A 14,428-nucleotide genomic window follows, 5' to 3' on the forward strand; every position below is an offset into this window, starting at 1 on the left:
TTATATTTGTACGAAATATTGCTTTAAAGGCACAGTACACACGATACAAAACACCTTAGCTTAAAAATTTTACATCCCTAAGCATTACGTCCATGGCAGAAAAGTTAGAAGAAAAGCAAACCTGTCTGACTTCACAGATCGAGATTAAAACATACTAGTAATGACAAATGCTAAAGGATAACGTGTTTCTTTTTTCACTATTAAAGTCATTTATAATAAAGAAATGTACAGATAGTCCAGTTCTATCAGTTTGACGCAATACATTTTAAATCAGCAAAAATGCTACAAAACACAACGCTATGCCAAAGAAAATGAATGCAATCCAGACTCTAAACCCTAAACAATGCAAGCACATTATATACATTCCTTCTTTACAAAACTATAGAAATCTCAAATCCTTGAAACCTAAACCTCATAATTGTCTGCATATTTAATTGGCAAAAATGTTGTTGTAGACATGTGTGAAGTTTTATGAAGTATGTATGAGATGGGTCATTAAGAGCCTCTCTAAAGAAAGATCCAGCTATCATCAAATGACAACAAGTCACTTTATCCTCTCGTATTCACTGCAACAATGGCACAACAAAAGCAATTCGCAATTCGCAAAACGGTTATGGCTCTCTAATCGGTTAAGTCAAGTGACCCTCGGCATCTCCGATTAATCCTAACTCAATAAGGTGCGGCCGTTGGAAACCAGAAGCACACAGCAGAGAAAGTGAATGATTATCCACTGCAGCAGATTAAAAATCTATAAGACACTTTCCCAAATTGTCCGTAAGAGCATTCAGGGCCTTTTATTGTTTTTTTTAAAGCAACTTGAACGATAAACAAAACATGGTAACACGTGTGTAAACAGAAAAAAGGCAGAGTAAAAGACAGAGCAAATTGATGGGATTTTAATAACTTGACCTCAACAGGACTGCACAATGAAATTAACCAATATACAGATTTTTCATGACTGATATAAAACTGTATTTATTTTATCTCTCATGGTACATTCTATTTAAAACAATCATTAACTTAATGTTTTAAATAAAGACTGAATGAAATTAAGCCTTTTCTTTAAAAAAATTAAGCTCTCTCTCTGTTATATTAACTTGAACCGACAAACAAAATAAAGATTTCAAGCTAACATGATTGAGCGTAATAATATTGCACATGAAATGTGATATGATTCTGACCCAATCAGAAGCCTTTTCACAAGGCGAGTTGCTAAAACACAATCCACTCAGCATATCAAATAAATTACCTTTTGTATCACAGCCGATTCCCCTGATCCGCATTTGAACTATCCAGAATCATATCACAGTAATGCACACTTATTTGGTTGCATATTGTTAATAAGAAACCTTGTACAAGTTGCTCTGGGATATAAGAATAAGCAAACTGTTAGACTTGATACACTATGAGGCCTTACCTCGTGCAACATGACAGTGAGCATTACATCACCATCATCTCTAAGCCTCTGTCAATCAGGGCACCAGAAAAATTCAGAATGTAACTCAGGTCAGTACAGAATTTCAGAGCCTGAATCACTAATAGCATTCAAAATGTCTCTTGAAATTGTTAAATAGTACCAATAGTCTTTAAATAATCCTGCATAGAAAAATAAATTAAATATGAACTACGAATTTGACGTGTGACAGTGGTCATATATTTTTTTTGTGAGTTTTTGATATTTTTTTGATATTTTTCTTGAATCCATTTTATTTTCTTGATGAGATTGTAGAATTTAATTGTCGACTGTTGTAATTTACACAACTGCCCCACAAATACAAATAATGTTGACTTACAAAATAAATCCAGATACGCTTACATGGCAAGCAGCTGTTTAGTTTCTCTTGAGTTCATGAATGTCCTGTCATGTGCCATACTCAAATCACATTTCAGCAGAACAATATCAAATGGCTCTTTACAGGTAATTGGAATAATCCAAAATGCGTGGATGTTGGCTGCCAGTACCTTCCGTTATAATCAAATCCATGAGTCTCAAGGCCCCCAAAAGTAGCAAAATATAATCCAAGAGAAGGGGGTCTGGGGTATTCCACCACTTTCAAGCATACTTCCAATTCTTCCACTCCATTTGATTTTGTCATCCCAAGATTCCTAAAAATACTTCCAACCAAAAACAATGAAGAGGGGTCAATATCATTACTGTTTCATGACCCAATCATTTGGTGAAAAAAAAACAAAGTTCTGTGACCCCATTTGATTTGATAGAACCCATATCAATAGCAGCAAACTACAACTGTGTGTAAGGATATATCTCTTTATACTGACTGATGTCATTTTTAATTCATAATGGCATGATGATAACATAAAAATGGTTGGTAATTTTAACACAGCCACTGATTCTAAGGGAGTTTTGTACACGCTTTGTATAATGAAACGTGTCCGGTATTCCATTGATCATTATGAATTGACATAAGGCACTTTTGTCAGTAAGGAGCAGATGAAGATCTAGAATTTACTGAGAGCTGTCTGTTCCTCTAGTACTTGAAGGTAGTCTGGGGTCCCCATTTTTGCTTTTAGTTCATAATAATCACTCTTACGCTGCTCAATCACTATCTTACTGTGATTGCCCCCTATCAAAGATTTTTTCATTTTTTTGTCATGTGGTTTCTCGGGGTAACGGATCTCAAAGCCACTCACCCCTATACTGTTGAAATCCTTTTTGCTCTCCAAGTAGTTGTGAAGGAACATGTTGTCTCGTCCTGGTAAGAACTCGTCCAGCTCATCAATGGTGCTTAATCTCTTCCTGGCTTCCAGGGAGAGAGAGTCCTTATCTTTATCAGCGCTGTTGCGTAACATCATTTTCTGTCTTTCTGAGTCTATAAATTTGAAACCTGCATCTGAGTCTCTAATTCCACAGGTGTGAGCTTTGCTCATGTGCTCGATGGTCTGCGGGATGAAGGTCTCTCCTCCCAGGTCATCCTTGTTTGATTTGTGATTGTGCCTTCGGATCTGGAGAGGCATGGAGCCACACTCCGGGTTTCCAAGTCCCTCTTGTCTCCCCGCTGGCTTTTTGTTGCGTCTCAAAACAAAGACCAGCAGGCAGAAGGCCACAAAGACAGTGAGGATCAGAACCACCAGAATGCTCAAGATCATAATAGACAACGGCACAGGGCCACTGGGAGGTGCCTTGCCAACTCCAGCAGGTGACAATGATGTGAGAAGGGGGGTGGCACTAGTCAGGATAAAAGGAGGCCTGGCAATGAGCTTGGGACACATGATTTCATTTTTCAGCTCTCTCAGCTCGATGTTGGAGAACTGCACTGGAGATGCACACTTGACCCCCTTGGCAGCGACCCCTTCGTTCAGTTTTTCAAGCCACAGTTTGAGAGCCACTAAATCGCAGGAGCATTCCCAAGGGTTGCCGTCCAGGTCTATCTGAGTGAGAGTTTTGAGCTGGTCTAGGACGCCACTCACAGGCAGAGTCATGAAGTGGTTGTTCTTTAGATTCAATCTGGCGAGAGAAATGCCTGCAAAGATATATGCAGGTAGGCTTCTGAGCACATTGTTATTCAGGTACAGGAGCTGCAAATTTGGCATCGAATCAAACGTCCCTGCTAACACCTCCTTTATGGCATTGTACTCCAAATAGAGATATTGGAGGTTACTTAGCCCAAGAAACATTTCAGGGTGCAGCTGCTCCAGCTGGTTCCCATTAAGGTATAACCTGCGGAGATTGGTCAGGTTTGCAAACACACCCTTTTGCACGGTAGATATTTGATTACTGCCCAAATGTAACAAATCTAATCCCTCAAAACCCTGGAAGTCGGTAGGATTGATATCTCTTATGTAATTACCACTGAGGTGCAATTTCTTGGCATTTGGCGGTTTAGGTACAAGATCTGCTAGACTCTGGATGTTCCTTTCTTGACAACTCACGCTAATACCAAAGTCAGACGGGTGAGCTTTGCACATACAGGGCTGGGGACAAGAGAGGGGAGGAATTCGAGTTTGGTAGGACACGATTTGGCCATTTTTATTGGATGAATTACCAGCAACGATTCCATTGCCATATATTTTGGAGGGATTGGTGGTTTTGGGTGCTTTGGTAACTAAAGGTGCTATGGTCGAGGGTCCCATGTTAGACGGGGGCAGCCCACCCTCGGGCTGGGAGGGGGGCATCCGTACGTCAAAGTCACTGCCTGTCCCCATTGGGCACAGCTCCTGCTTATTGGTCTCTTTCAAAAGCCGGCCATAAAGATCACTGGGAGTCTCACAGATAGCCTCCCCAATAAAAATATTATAGGGCATGTTCTCCAACCAGGCCTTTAATGGTAACAAATCACAAGTGCAATTCCACGGGTTGTCATCCAACTGCAACTCCACTATCCTCCCAATGTGCTCCAGAACTCCAAGATAAGGAAGCTTCTGTATCCTATTTCCTCGTATGTCCAAATGAGTAAGGGAGGCGAATCGAAAAATGTTCTCAGGTAGGCCTTGAATAAGATTGTCATTTAAAATTAAAACTTTCAGTTTATGCAATTTGTTAAAGGCTCCTTTCTCTATAAACTTGATTAAATTGTAGTCGGCCTGGAGATATTCCAAATTCTCGATCCCCCGAAACGTGTCAGCACGGAGCTCTTTTAATTCATTGTTATTTAAGTGCAACTGCTTCAGTGCACTAAGCCCCGTAAACGCCCCTCCCTCGATGTTCTGGAGTTTGTTATTCCCCAGCTGGAGCGAGACTGCATGTGTAAAATTCAGAAAAGAGTTGGGGTAAAGAATGTACAAAAGGTTGTTCTGGAAATTCAAATGGTAGAGGCTGGATACTGGCGGCTGCAGCTGCGTAGGTCTGTACACAGTTATTTTCTCACAGTTCACATAGAGGACGTTCTCGATGGACATGCAGGAGCAAGCGCTGCAGGTCTCGGCTCTGAGGTCCGAATCCGAGTCAGAAAATGAACTCGATATGGAAAAGGCCAACAGAACAAGCAGCAGCATTTTGCCTTTTAAAAATCCCCCAGTAAACCATTTAGTAACCTTAGAGGGGGAAAAAACAAACAAATCATCAAAACACATCCCTTTCTTCCTATGGAGTCACACAACATAATGCCAATATCTTACAGCAGAGGTGTTTGATAACCCTGTACGCACACGCACAGACATACACACAAAAAAACTTAGAAAAATCCTGTTATCTGTCTGCTACTTGGTTTCAAAAATAATCTATGAGTAATAATGTATTGTCTGTGTATACATTTGTGTATGCAGATAATACACTATATGTATGTGTGTGTGTATATATATATATATATATATATATATATATATATATATATATATATATATATATATATATATATATATATATATATATATAGTGTGTGTGTGTGTGTGTTAACACAAGACATACACGTATGAACCTGCTTTTTTATGCCTTAAATATGAGGTAAAAAAGTCTCTTCCCTATAAAAACACAACATATTTACAAGCCTATACTTTATAATTCACACACTGGTCATAGAAAAGCGTATTTCACGTTTCCCTATAAATTGTCAAGCTCTGCCGACCAAAAAAAATCGTTCAAGACTCACCGGCAATGTTAATATCTCCCTCTTTTCAGATGACACCGGACATTGGGAGCGCCAAGAGAGGGACTATAGCCATTCAGTCAGGTTCAAATTTCAGTCACAGCCTCTCTGCTTGTCAGGCTCCGCGTGCACAAAACATATATTGTGTCATAAAATGCCAAGGTTATTGAGCTCTTCTGAGGCATCTCAAAAGCGAGGCGCTGAAGAATAAATGCGTTTCAAAACCGAAGTGAAAACGTTGAAATAGCAAGTGGTGGACGCAAAACAAGTCCAGCATTCTCCTGTTGAAGGAAACGAGGTCTGAAGAATGTAAAGGATGCCGCTTTAACATCAGTTCAGATGAATTTTAACGCACAGTTCTCTCATCAGTTCAGGGGGAGACGATACAGATCTTAATAAATTAGTCGCAACGATCCATAGCGCGTCGCTATTCGCCTCAATGACTGAAAATCACAAATTGACTCCAGCTGATTCCCGTCGTTTCTCAAAATCATGCAAGTTGCAAGAGGAAAAAAACTACGTGCTCGGATGTGAGGGGTATCGGCGATCGAACTGACGAGGAAATTAATTATTCAGATGAGTAAAATGCGCTAAAAAGGAGATGCCACACTAAACCACCTGATCAAAATAAGTATTGGTAGCGCAGACCTCGTCCGAATAATGACAACAGCCTTGTAAAGCAACTATTCCAGCTCGTCTTCTTCCAAGTATGTTGGTTTTGCTGCTGCATTGAGCTTCCCACACGGTAAAACGAGAGGAGAGAAAATGCAGAGATGCAGAGAGAGAGGGAGAGAGAGAGAGCGCGCGCGAGAGCGAGCGAGTGAGCAAGAGAGAGAGAGGAGTGCGCGTGAAGGGTGGCAGAGAGAAAATATTAAAGAGCAAAATTTAACTTCAGACTACCCTTAAGCACGCACTAGTGAGGATTTAAGTGAAATATATATTGTGTTTCTTTAAAGGATCTCGATATTGTACGCGTAAAATCTTTAAATGGATCATGGTCAGTTTGTGAGCACCGCGGCTGCCTGACGAAACAGATTTCTGACGGAAGCGCTGCGGGATAGCGCGTGGGATTCGTCTTTTTTCCTTGTTTATTCTTTATCCTGTGATTTTAACATCGCGTGACTCTGGAATTCTGTAAGGCACTGCAATAAGAAACTGCGGCAAAGTCACCCTATCCATGTTAGTTTCAGCTGTTGCGCGCAGAGCCGTAAATCGTTGTCTGACAGCTCGCCCAAAATGGTGATTTATTTCTGACAGACAACAGGTGCGCTGTTTTATCGACTTCTTATATTTTTCCGATAACTTCGTTTTGCGCGCATGCGTGTTTAATTGATTTCATGTCATGTTTTGGAATTAGTATAAATAAGACTCATCATAAATATTTTAAATACAACAGTAGATGTTGTGGACAGAGACATGGGAATCTCTCACATCATTTAAGGTTTAAGGTGTCATTCTGCAGTGGGTTAAGCTCACCATGAAAAATAAGATCAAACACGGCGCCCTCGTCTGGCAGAAATATGTGATTTTGCTCATGAAATGTATGCCACGTTGTATATATGTTTAGATATGTTTAATATTTAATAATCTGTTTGCAAGATCGTTCTGATATGAGAGAGAACGTTTGTAGTTGTTTGTTAGCTGTTAAAACTTTTTGGCCTGCATTCCATCACAGTTATTATTGTATGTCGGCCATAACTCATATACAAACGCAGTAATATAAATTATAGACTACAGCGAATGAGTTATACATTAAGTTGATTATAAATAGTACAAATTTAAGGGCAGGGCATGATGACATTTTTTTTTATTTTGGTTAGTTCACATGTATTTTAAATGTTATAACAATATACAATTTATATTAATATTGTACTTTATACAATATTTAAATACAATTTCTGTAAACAATATTTTGGAATTTTAGTCTGTTATGTTCCCTTTTCAGTGTATGCTTTTTAAATTTTTTTCTTGTGTGCCTAATCTTGTTTGTCTTTGTGTGTATGTTTAGATTTTGCAAGAACGGCTTGGTACGATTGTGACAACTTACCCCAGTGTGACAACGCTGCCCTGTTACTGACATATTAAAGTATGCGATGACACAGAAAACTAACTTGATAACAAACCCACAGTGAGAAATATTCACTGGAAGTGTAACCACTAGTCTCCCAACAAGGTAATAGCCAATACATACACCTTTATCACCCTTCAATATTTACTTCAAATATTGAACTTCGCTTGATTCCACGCCCTGTTGTTTTTCTCTGTAGAAATAACCCTTAGAGGCAAGGAACAGCTACTGTTTGTTCAAGGTGAGAATAAATGAGATATTTATTAAGGCCATAACCATCGCAGTGGTGACCTGAACCTCCTACTAGTTTAGAAAATGATTATAGCATGTTGCTCCGAGAGCCAGAAATCACAGACAAATGTCTCCCTTCAACAAAAAGTAAAACTGCAAAGAGCCCACACGGGCTTTGCTCGGTGCTGGGCAGCCATGTTTATATTTTTGTATTTTCTTTACGGTATCCTACCAAAATATGCATTAAACACTTTAAGTTTCAGTGTTTAGCGTCAAAGTGACAGCGTTCGCTCTGTGAACATGGGGGATGCTCTTCTTTTTGTGTCTGCTTCTCTCAAGTCTCTGTCTTTGATATGTTAAACAGTTGCCTATTTTTAACTAGCAACAACAAGAAGACTGAAATATAACAATAATAGTAGTGACAATAAAAAAGTGCTTGTTTTATGCACATTTTTTTTCAAGTGGCTCTATGCATATGCTTAAAATGAATGCACATTTATTGTTAAAGTACTGGCACATTCGCTGTCCACATCATTTGTATTTATCGCATCAGTCATATGCACATATTATTCTGATGTATGTTAAACAATGTATATACAGTATATAATTATGCAAAAAAACAAGAGTAACAAAAGAAAATTGTATATAATTATTGTTTATGACACCAATGTTGTGGTACAACATAAAAAATATGACAATATTTGAGTTGTGGCTCAGTGTCAACTTTTCACTGTGAAAGAGTAATGAGATGCAATTTACATAACGCACACAAATAGTGTATCATCATTCAAGTGGCTCTTTTACAATTTTCATGTAAAAACCCACTGTCTGGGATAATAATAATGATAATAATAATAATAATAAAACTGTCCTTCTGTTTTTTCCCACCACTACTCCCATTGGAGCAAACATAGAGCATTGCTGTCATTCCACGTGTTTTACAGATTTCTTTTAACCCTTTCTCCTCTGCCCTGTCAATCATAGAGCAATCTAATAAAGTACATCCCTCCAGCTGGCAAACACATTGATTGACAGTCAGTCTGTTGAAATAGGGTAATGAGATAGAGGATACGACCCGTGGAACGCTGCCTGCAGCAGATGAGTGCGGATGGGGAAATGTCTGCCGGGGATTACTGCCGAGAACTTTGGAGTCTAGTGGCAAAAGTGGCTTTGAACTATCTACATATGTACACATGCAATGATTAAACTATTTACCTTTCTTGTAATCGGAAAGTGTTCTGAGCCTATAGGCATGAAAGTTTGCACATTCATTAGGAGAGATGAGCGCGATTTGAATGACAAGGTTGTTTAGAAAGATGGAAAATAATAGCTTTGAAATTGCTTGATTTGATTTCACTGTCTATAATATAAGTGGTTGGCAAAGTTTAAAGAAAGGATCGTAATGATAAGTGGATAAGACATTGATGCTTATAGAAGCTAACGGGCATCTTTGTAGTCATAGATGACAAGGAAGCAGCCAAGGATCCTAATGTCCACTCAACAGTTGGCAACAGCAGATCCACTGTGTATCATCTTTTCCCATTGAGTCCGGTGCCTCTTCTAATATCGCAAGGCTACTATTAACCACAGAGATAGCAATAGCAGTCACATCGTAGCCTACTGGGCGCAGATCCAAGAAACAAAACATGCCAATTGTGAGAATTGTTCAGTCGTAAGCCTTTAACGTCGTAACGCTCTGCGAATAACTGTAAACAAGCAATTATGAGCCATTCAACCACTCCGTCTTTCCCTTTGACAGCACTGTGGTCAACTTATCAGATTTGTTATTAGAAAGAAAGATTTAGTTAAAAAGTAAGTCTTCAAAAGTTGCATTTTCGCACTGTGGTATAGTTGTATGTTGGGCATGTTGAGAGCTGTGGTTGCTCATGGGGCCTGTGCTGTGTCACATTCATTCCCTCTTTCTATACTGCATGTTGCCAGGTCTGTGAAACTCAGTGACAAATCAAAAGACCCAAAATTTGTTAATGTACTCTAGTGCAGTGGTTCCCAAAATTTTTCAGCGTGCGGCCCCCTTTGTGTACAGTGCCCCCCGGAAAGAAAATTTATGACAAAATGTAATATTTTAATTAAACAAAACATATTAAATTATACCAAGTAGTGCTGTTGGTTAGTTAGCTTATTATTTCTTAGGTTCAATTACACAGAATTCATGATAAATGAATATATTTTATAAAATGTCATAAAACTGGGGCCCCCCCTGGCACCATCTCGCGGCCCCCCTGAGGGCCCCGGCCCCAGTTTGAAAACCACTGGTCTAGTGCATAAGTTACTTTTGACCCCTGACATCAGTTTCATATTAAAATCACATGATATGAGATATTCACATTGTTTTAAACTCTTCCCTCCCAGCATTTTTAACTCTTACCCCGCAGCATTTAAATAAAAAGTTGCAAGCAGCGACAGGATTTTTCATGATTTTCACAAAGTTTAATGCCTTCCAGAAAATTTTCTTCTTTAAATATATAAACAAACAATATATCACATAAAAGAACTGACCCTCTGTTTTCTAACAAAAAAAAAAACAATTTCGTCCTACCTTTATTAGTTCTCTTTTTATCACCTCTCAAATATGGGTAGGTTTCTTCAAAAACACCAATTTTTGAGCAAAAAGCTGAAAAAATTTAATTTTTGTGAAGGACTTTTGATAGAGATCAGATGCAGAGCGATCTTAAAAAACATACACAGAGTTCTTTCTCTTTCACGTGAGGCACTACTTCCGGGTTGTATCAGTTGCGGAAGTGGTGGATAATAGCGGTATTGCGGAAAGCCGGAAATTCTCGTCATTTGCAGGGAAGCGTTTTCTCTTAATTGACGAGATAACTCGTCAATGGCGGGGAAAGAGTTAAAAACAGATGTCAGTATGTGCCAGCATTTTTTATTATTTTTACAAAAGTTTAATGTTTTTTTTTCTTTAAATATATAAACATACAATATATCAAATGAATGAACAGACCACCTGCTTTAAACACAACAAAAACGTTTAATTCTATCTTCATTTGTTCTCTCTTTATCACCTATCAAATATGCGTAAGTTTCTTTAAAAAAAAAAAAATTCGAACAAAAAGCTGAGATAATTTAGTTTGAGATCAGATTCAGAATGATGACAAAAACATACACAGAGTTTTTACTGTTTTTGGATCAGTGAACCCTTCGGTGTTTTATAAGTTGGGTAAGAGCGCCACCTAGTGGATAATAGCAGAAATATGAATTGTCGTAAAACTTATTGACAAGGAAGCGTTTTCTCTTAATTGACAGAATAACTCGTCAGTGACGGGTAAAGAGTTAACATAATTTGTGTCGCCTGTGTGTGCACAACTACTTTGTAATGATAACAATCTACTCACTCTTTTGTTTTAAATCCCCAAAAAAATGGGACAAACTAATGATACATTTTTTTGCAGTCCAGCCCACTAGCCCCGCCCACAAACGTCAAAAGACCATAGATAAGTCATAATTTCTACTTAACATTTTATTTGCATAATTCATTACTACATGTTTATTATTAACAATAAAGTAAAGTGATTGTCTTATTAGAAAGGGTGTATGTTTTCGGTATATAACAGTAAACCGTGAGGGAAGCAGAAGCTTATTTGGATTTAAAAAGACACACACAAAAACAGCACTTTTAGTCGGTCACTTCAACGTAACGTCTCCATACGTTACCAAGATGTTTTTCCTACACACCCAAAAAAGCCTTTTAAATAGTATATAAAATTATCTATAAGTTCACAGGGACATTTAAGGAACACCTGAGACTAATATTACATCTTAAAAAATTGCATATAAGTGACCTTTAAAAATAAATTGTATACTGTATATGTGAATAATATGCACATGGTTTATAATAAAAAATAAAGGTATTAATGAAATATATTTTAAAACTTCCAATTTGTGAAAAATTGATGTTTCTGTTTTATTGTTTGATCCGTTAAATATGAAGTTATTCAAAAATAAAGTGGAAATTGGAATTTTAAACTGGGCATTACAGAAATGTACCATGGTTTTACTGTAGTAACCGTGGTGTATTGGCTAAAACATGATTTTACTAAAGTAGTTTTTTGTTTGATTTTAACTGCGGTAAAACCATTGTTAATTTTTGTAAAATTAACTTACATTGTTAAATTCTTACATTTTTGTATTGCAAATTATTGAAACACACCAATTTAATGTATTTTAACAGCTATACAGGTTGACGAGAGTTGGATATCCTGTGGGGAATACAACAAGAAAAGGACAAACTCGAGCCGGCCAGCAAACAGACAGCGGGTCCTGTAAAATGCATCACAGTGGGAATTCTCAACATGTTTATCCTAGCCTCAGCCGGCGGAAGTTTAAGAAGTGATCCTCCTCCTATGTGATGCTGTGCTGCATGCCCACAGCTCTGAGTCAGATTTACTCAGCTGTCAATTTCATTTGTGTGCCACGGTGGTTTAATACGCATCCGAAGGGATCCCACAGGACCGGAGAAGACAGCCACACAGGCGCTTTTGTTTGTGTCGATATGATAGCCGACTGGGCACCCGAGAGCGTAGCTGACTTAAATTTGCTTTTTCCATTAATGCATTGTAGTGCATCAGCAAAAACAAATAAATAAAGCAAAAATTATTATTTAAAAAAATAACTATTATTTTGGTCAATACACCATCATGCACCCGGGCAGCGAGGTGAAACGTTCGGGCTCAGGTAATCTCCTCTATCTTTGTGGAGGAGGGCAGCTTGGCATTTCGAAACTCTGGCAATTTTTCCCTTACACAATAAATGTAACGTAAACGAAAGGTCAGCCTTTCACTGGTTATCACTTTGACTTTTTGACGTTTCCCTCCACCTCGTAAGTAAATATCAAACTGTTTCTACACGCAGGGCCAGGGTTTCTTTCACACAGGGGCAGCTAGTTGCTCAGCATTAAAGTTTTGTTACTCAGATTTCTACCTAGCACTAATGTCTGGTGCAGTGCCCTAACCTTTGATAAAGTAGAGTTTTGTAACACCTTCGAACTATGTGTCAAAAAAGTGCAAACTTTTGGAGAAGTGAAAGTGAATGATTTAAGAGGGAGAATATTGTAGTAATAATGGAATTGGTTTTAAATTCAGACCAAGCAAAGAACCTTGAGTCAAAAGTTTGAACTGAATTAACATAGAGAATGTTGCATTATATATAATGTCTGCCACTGCATAATAAAGTCTCATCAAATTGAGTTTCTGTCTTTTATCCTCTCCCTATCTTTTTATTTGAAGTGTGGGTAATATTTTACATAACATGAAAACACGAGGACTAATCTAAACTAAACTTTATGAGGGGTATATTTTAAAATAAATAATAAGGACATGCCACTATAGCTGTATTGTAACTAACTGCAAAAATTAAACTGCAAGCATAAGAAAAATAACTTTTCCACCGTGCTGGTCTACAATCTTCCAAGATTGTTTGTTGTGCAAGGAAGCTGCAAATGTGCCGCCTGCACGGGCAAACGTCTGTGGCAGAGTTTCAGCTGAAGACAAGCACACCAGCCAGCACAGGTTTGAGAGAATGCAATGTACCAGATCTGCTATGTGTGTCTAAACAAATGGAGATGAGCGAGATGGAAGGGATTTTGGCATGTCAACAAAATGAGTGCTGGCCAATAGCAAGGCCCATCTGCAATGTCATCTGAAACTGTTACAATAGTGCTTTACAGGGACACAAATTTTAAGCACACAATCTGTGGGTTTGACACCATGTCTGGTGGCCGGGTGAAATCATGCTACACATAACCTGATGAGCCATGATGTTATCTCAGCATCATTTGTCTGAAGAATGTTGTGTGCAAAGGTTGAATTTATAATATAAATTATATAAACACACTATAGATATACAAATATTGAAATGTTCCATAAAAATATGATTTACTATAACAAGCATTAACCACCCAGCCAAATTTGAATGATAAAAACATCAAAATAAATAAAATAAGTTTTGGAAAAGCATGCCGAATTCTTTGCTCTCAAACGTGGGTGTGTGTGTCTGGTGTCAGCGCTGAAACCATCTGCGTTGTTAGGCCATTTTTAGGATTGCTTTAATTTTTTCTACGCCCCTGTAAAAACTTTGACTCCAATAAGGTGGCAGAGCTAGATGGGTGTCGGGGGTGTCCAAATGTAATGCGCTACTTTCACTCCCTCCAATAATAATTTCAAATATTGAGAAAATATTAACGTACTGTTGCAAATTTTACATAATGATTTCCTCGTAGGCTGGAAGAGGGTGCATGGTTTTTCTAACTCAATGCCATGATTTTATTCTTAAAGTGATATTTTTACTGTAATGATGAGGAGAGTGTTGGACTGTGTTGGACTGGACTGCCGCCTTAAACTTTAAAATGTGACATGCAACACATAAACCAGTCCCTCCAGAAAAACGCGATTGTGCGATCGCGCGATATATTGCATAATCAGCCAAAGTCCGCATATTTATGCGGGGCTGCATTTTTTCCAAATACAACTCACTTTCGCCGCATTAATTACATATTTCCGCGCACAAAATATGCGGGGCTTGCATGACTTCATAATCTCCGCATTTTCGTAGCAAAAAG

At 38.2% G+C, this 14,428-nt stretch overlaps 1 protein-coding gene and 1 long non-coding RNA gene across 5 annotated transcripts; one reads left to right on the forward strand and one right to left on the reverse strand.

The window, feature by feature from the left end:
* Positions 1–880: 880 nt before the first annotated feature.
* slitrk4 (SLIT and NTRK-like family, member 4) lies at positions 881–6,384 on the reverse strand. Of its 2 annotated transcripts, XM_055177401.2 has the most exons (3): positions 5,547–6,384; positions 2,653–4,992; positions 881–2,115 (listed from the first exon to the last, which is right to left on the reverse strand). In XM_055177401.2, the coding sequence occupies exons 2-3, from the start codon at positions 4,951–4,953 to the stop codon at positions 2,107–2,109; spliced, it is 2,310 nt and encodes a 769-aa protein (XP_055033376.1). In that variant the 5' UTR covers positions 4,954–4,992; positions 5,547–6,384; the 3' UTR covers positions 881–2,106. The 2 variants fall into 2 exon arrangements, with proteins under 2 accessions (XP_055033376.1, XP_055033375.1); XM_055177400.2 differs by having other exon boundaries at positions 881–4,992.
* On the forward strand, positions 6,149–12,484 carry LOC129421840 (uncharacterized). Of its 3 annotated transcripts, none has more exons than XR_008637185.2 (4): positions 6,149–6,288; positions 7,552–7,716; positions 7,811–7,852; positions 12,044–12,484. It is a non-coding gene; the product is annotated as an uncharacterized lncRNA (long non-coding RNA). The 3 variants fall into 3 exon arrangements; XR_012357904.1 differs by lacking the exon at positions 6,149–6,288 and adding an exon at positions 6,408–6,807; XR_012357905.1 differs by lacking the exon at positions 6,149–6,288 and adding an exon at positions 6,409–6,722.
* Positions 12,485–14,428: the final 1,944 nt, after the last annotated feature.

The sequence above is a fragment of the Misgurnus anguillicaudatus genome, chromosome 16 (genome assembly GCF_027580225.2).
Source record: "Misgurnus anguillicaudatus chromosome 16, ASM2758022v2, whole genome shotgun sequence".
NCBI lineage: Eukaryota > Metazoa > Chordata > Actinopteri > Cypriniformes > Cobitidae > Misgurnus > Misgurnus anguillicaudatus.

What these genes read in the sequence shown, in the direction of transcription:
- slitrk4 (XM_055177400.2), bottom strand. Translation starts at nt 4,953, where the DNA reads ATGCTGCTGCTTGTTCTGTTGGCCTTTTCCATATCGAGTTCATTTTCT.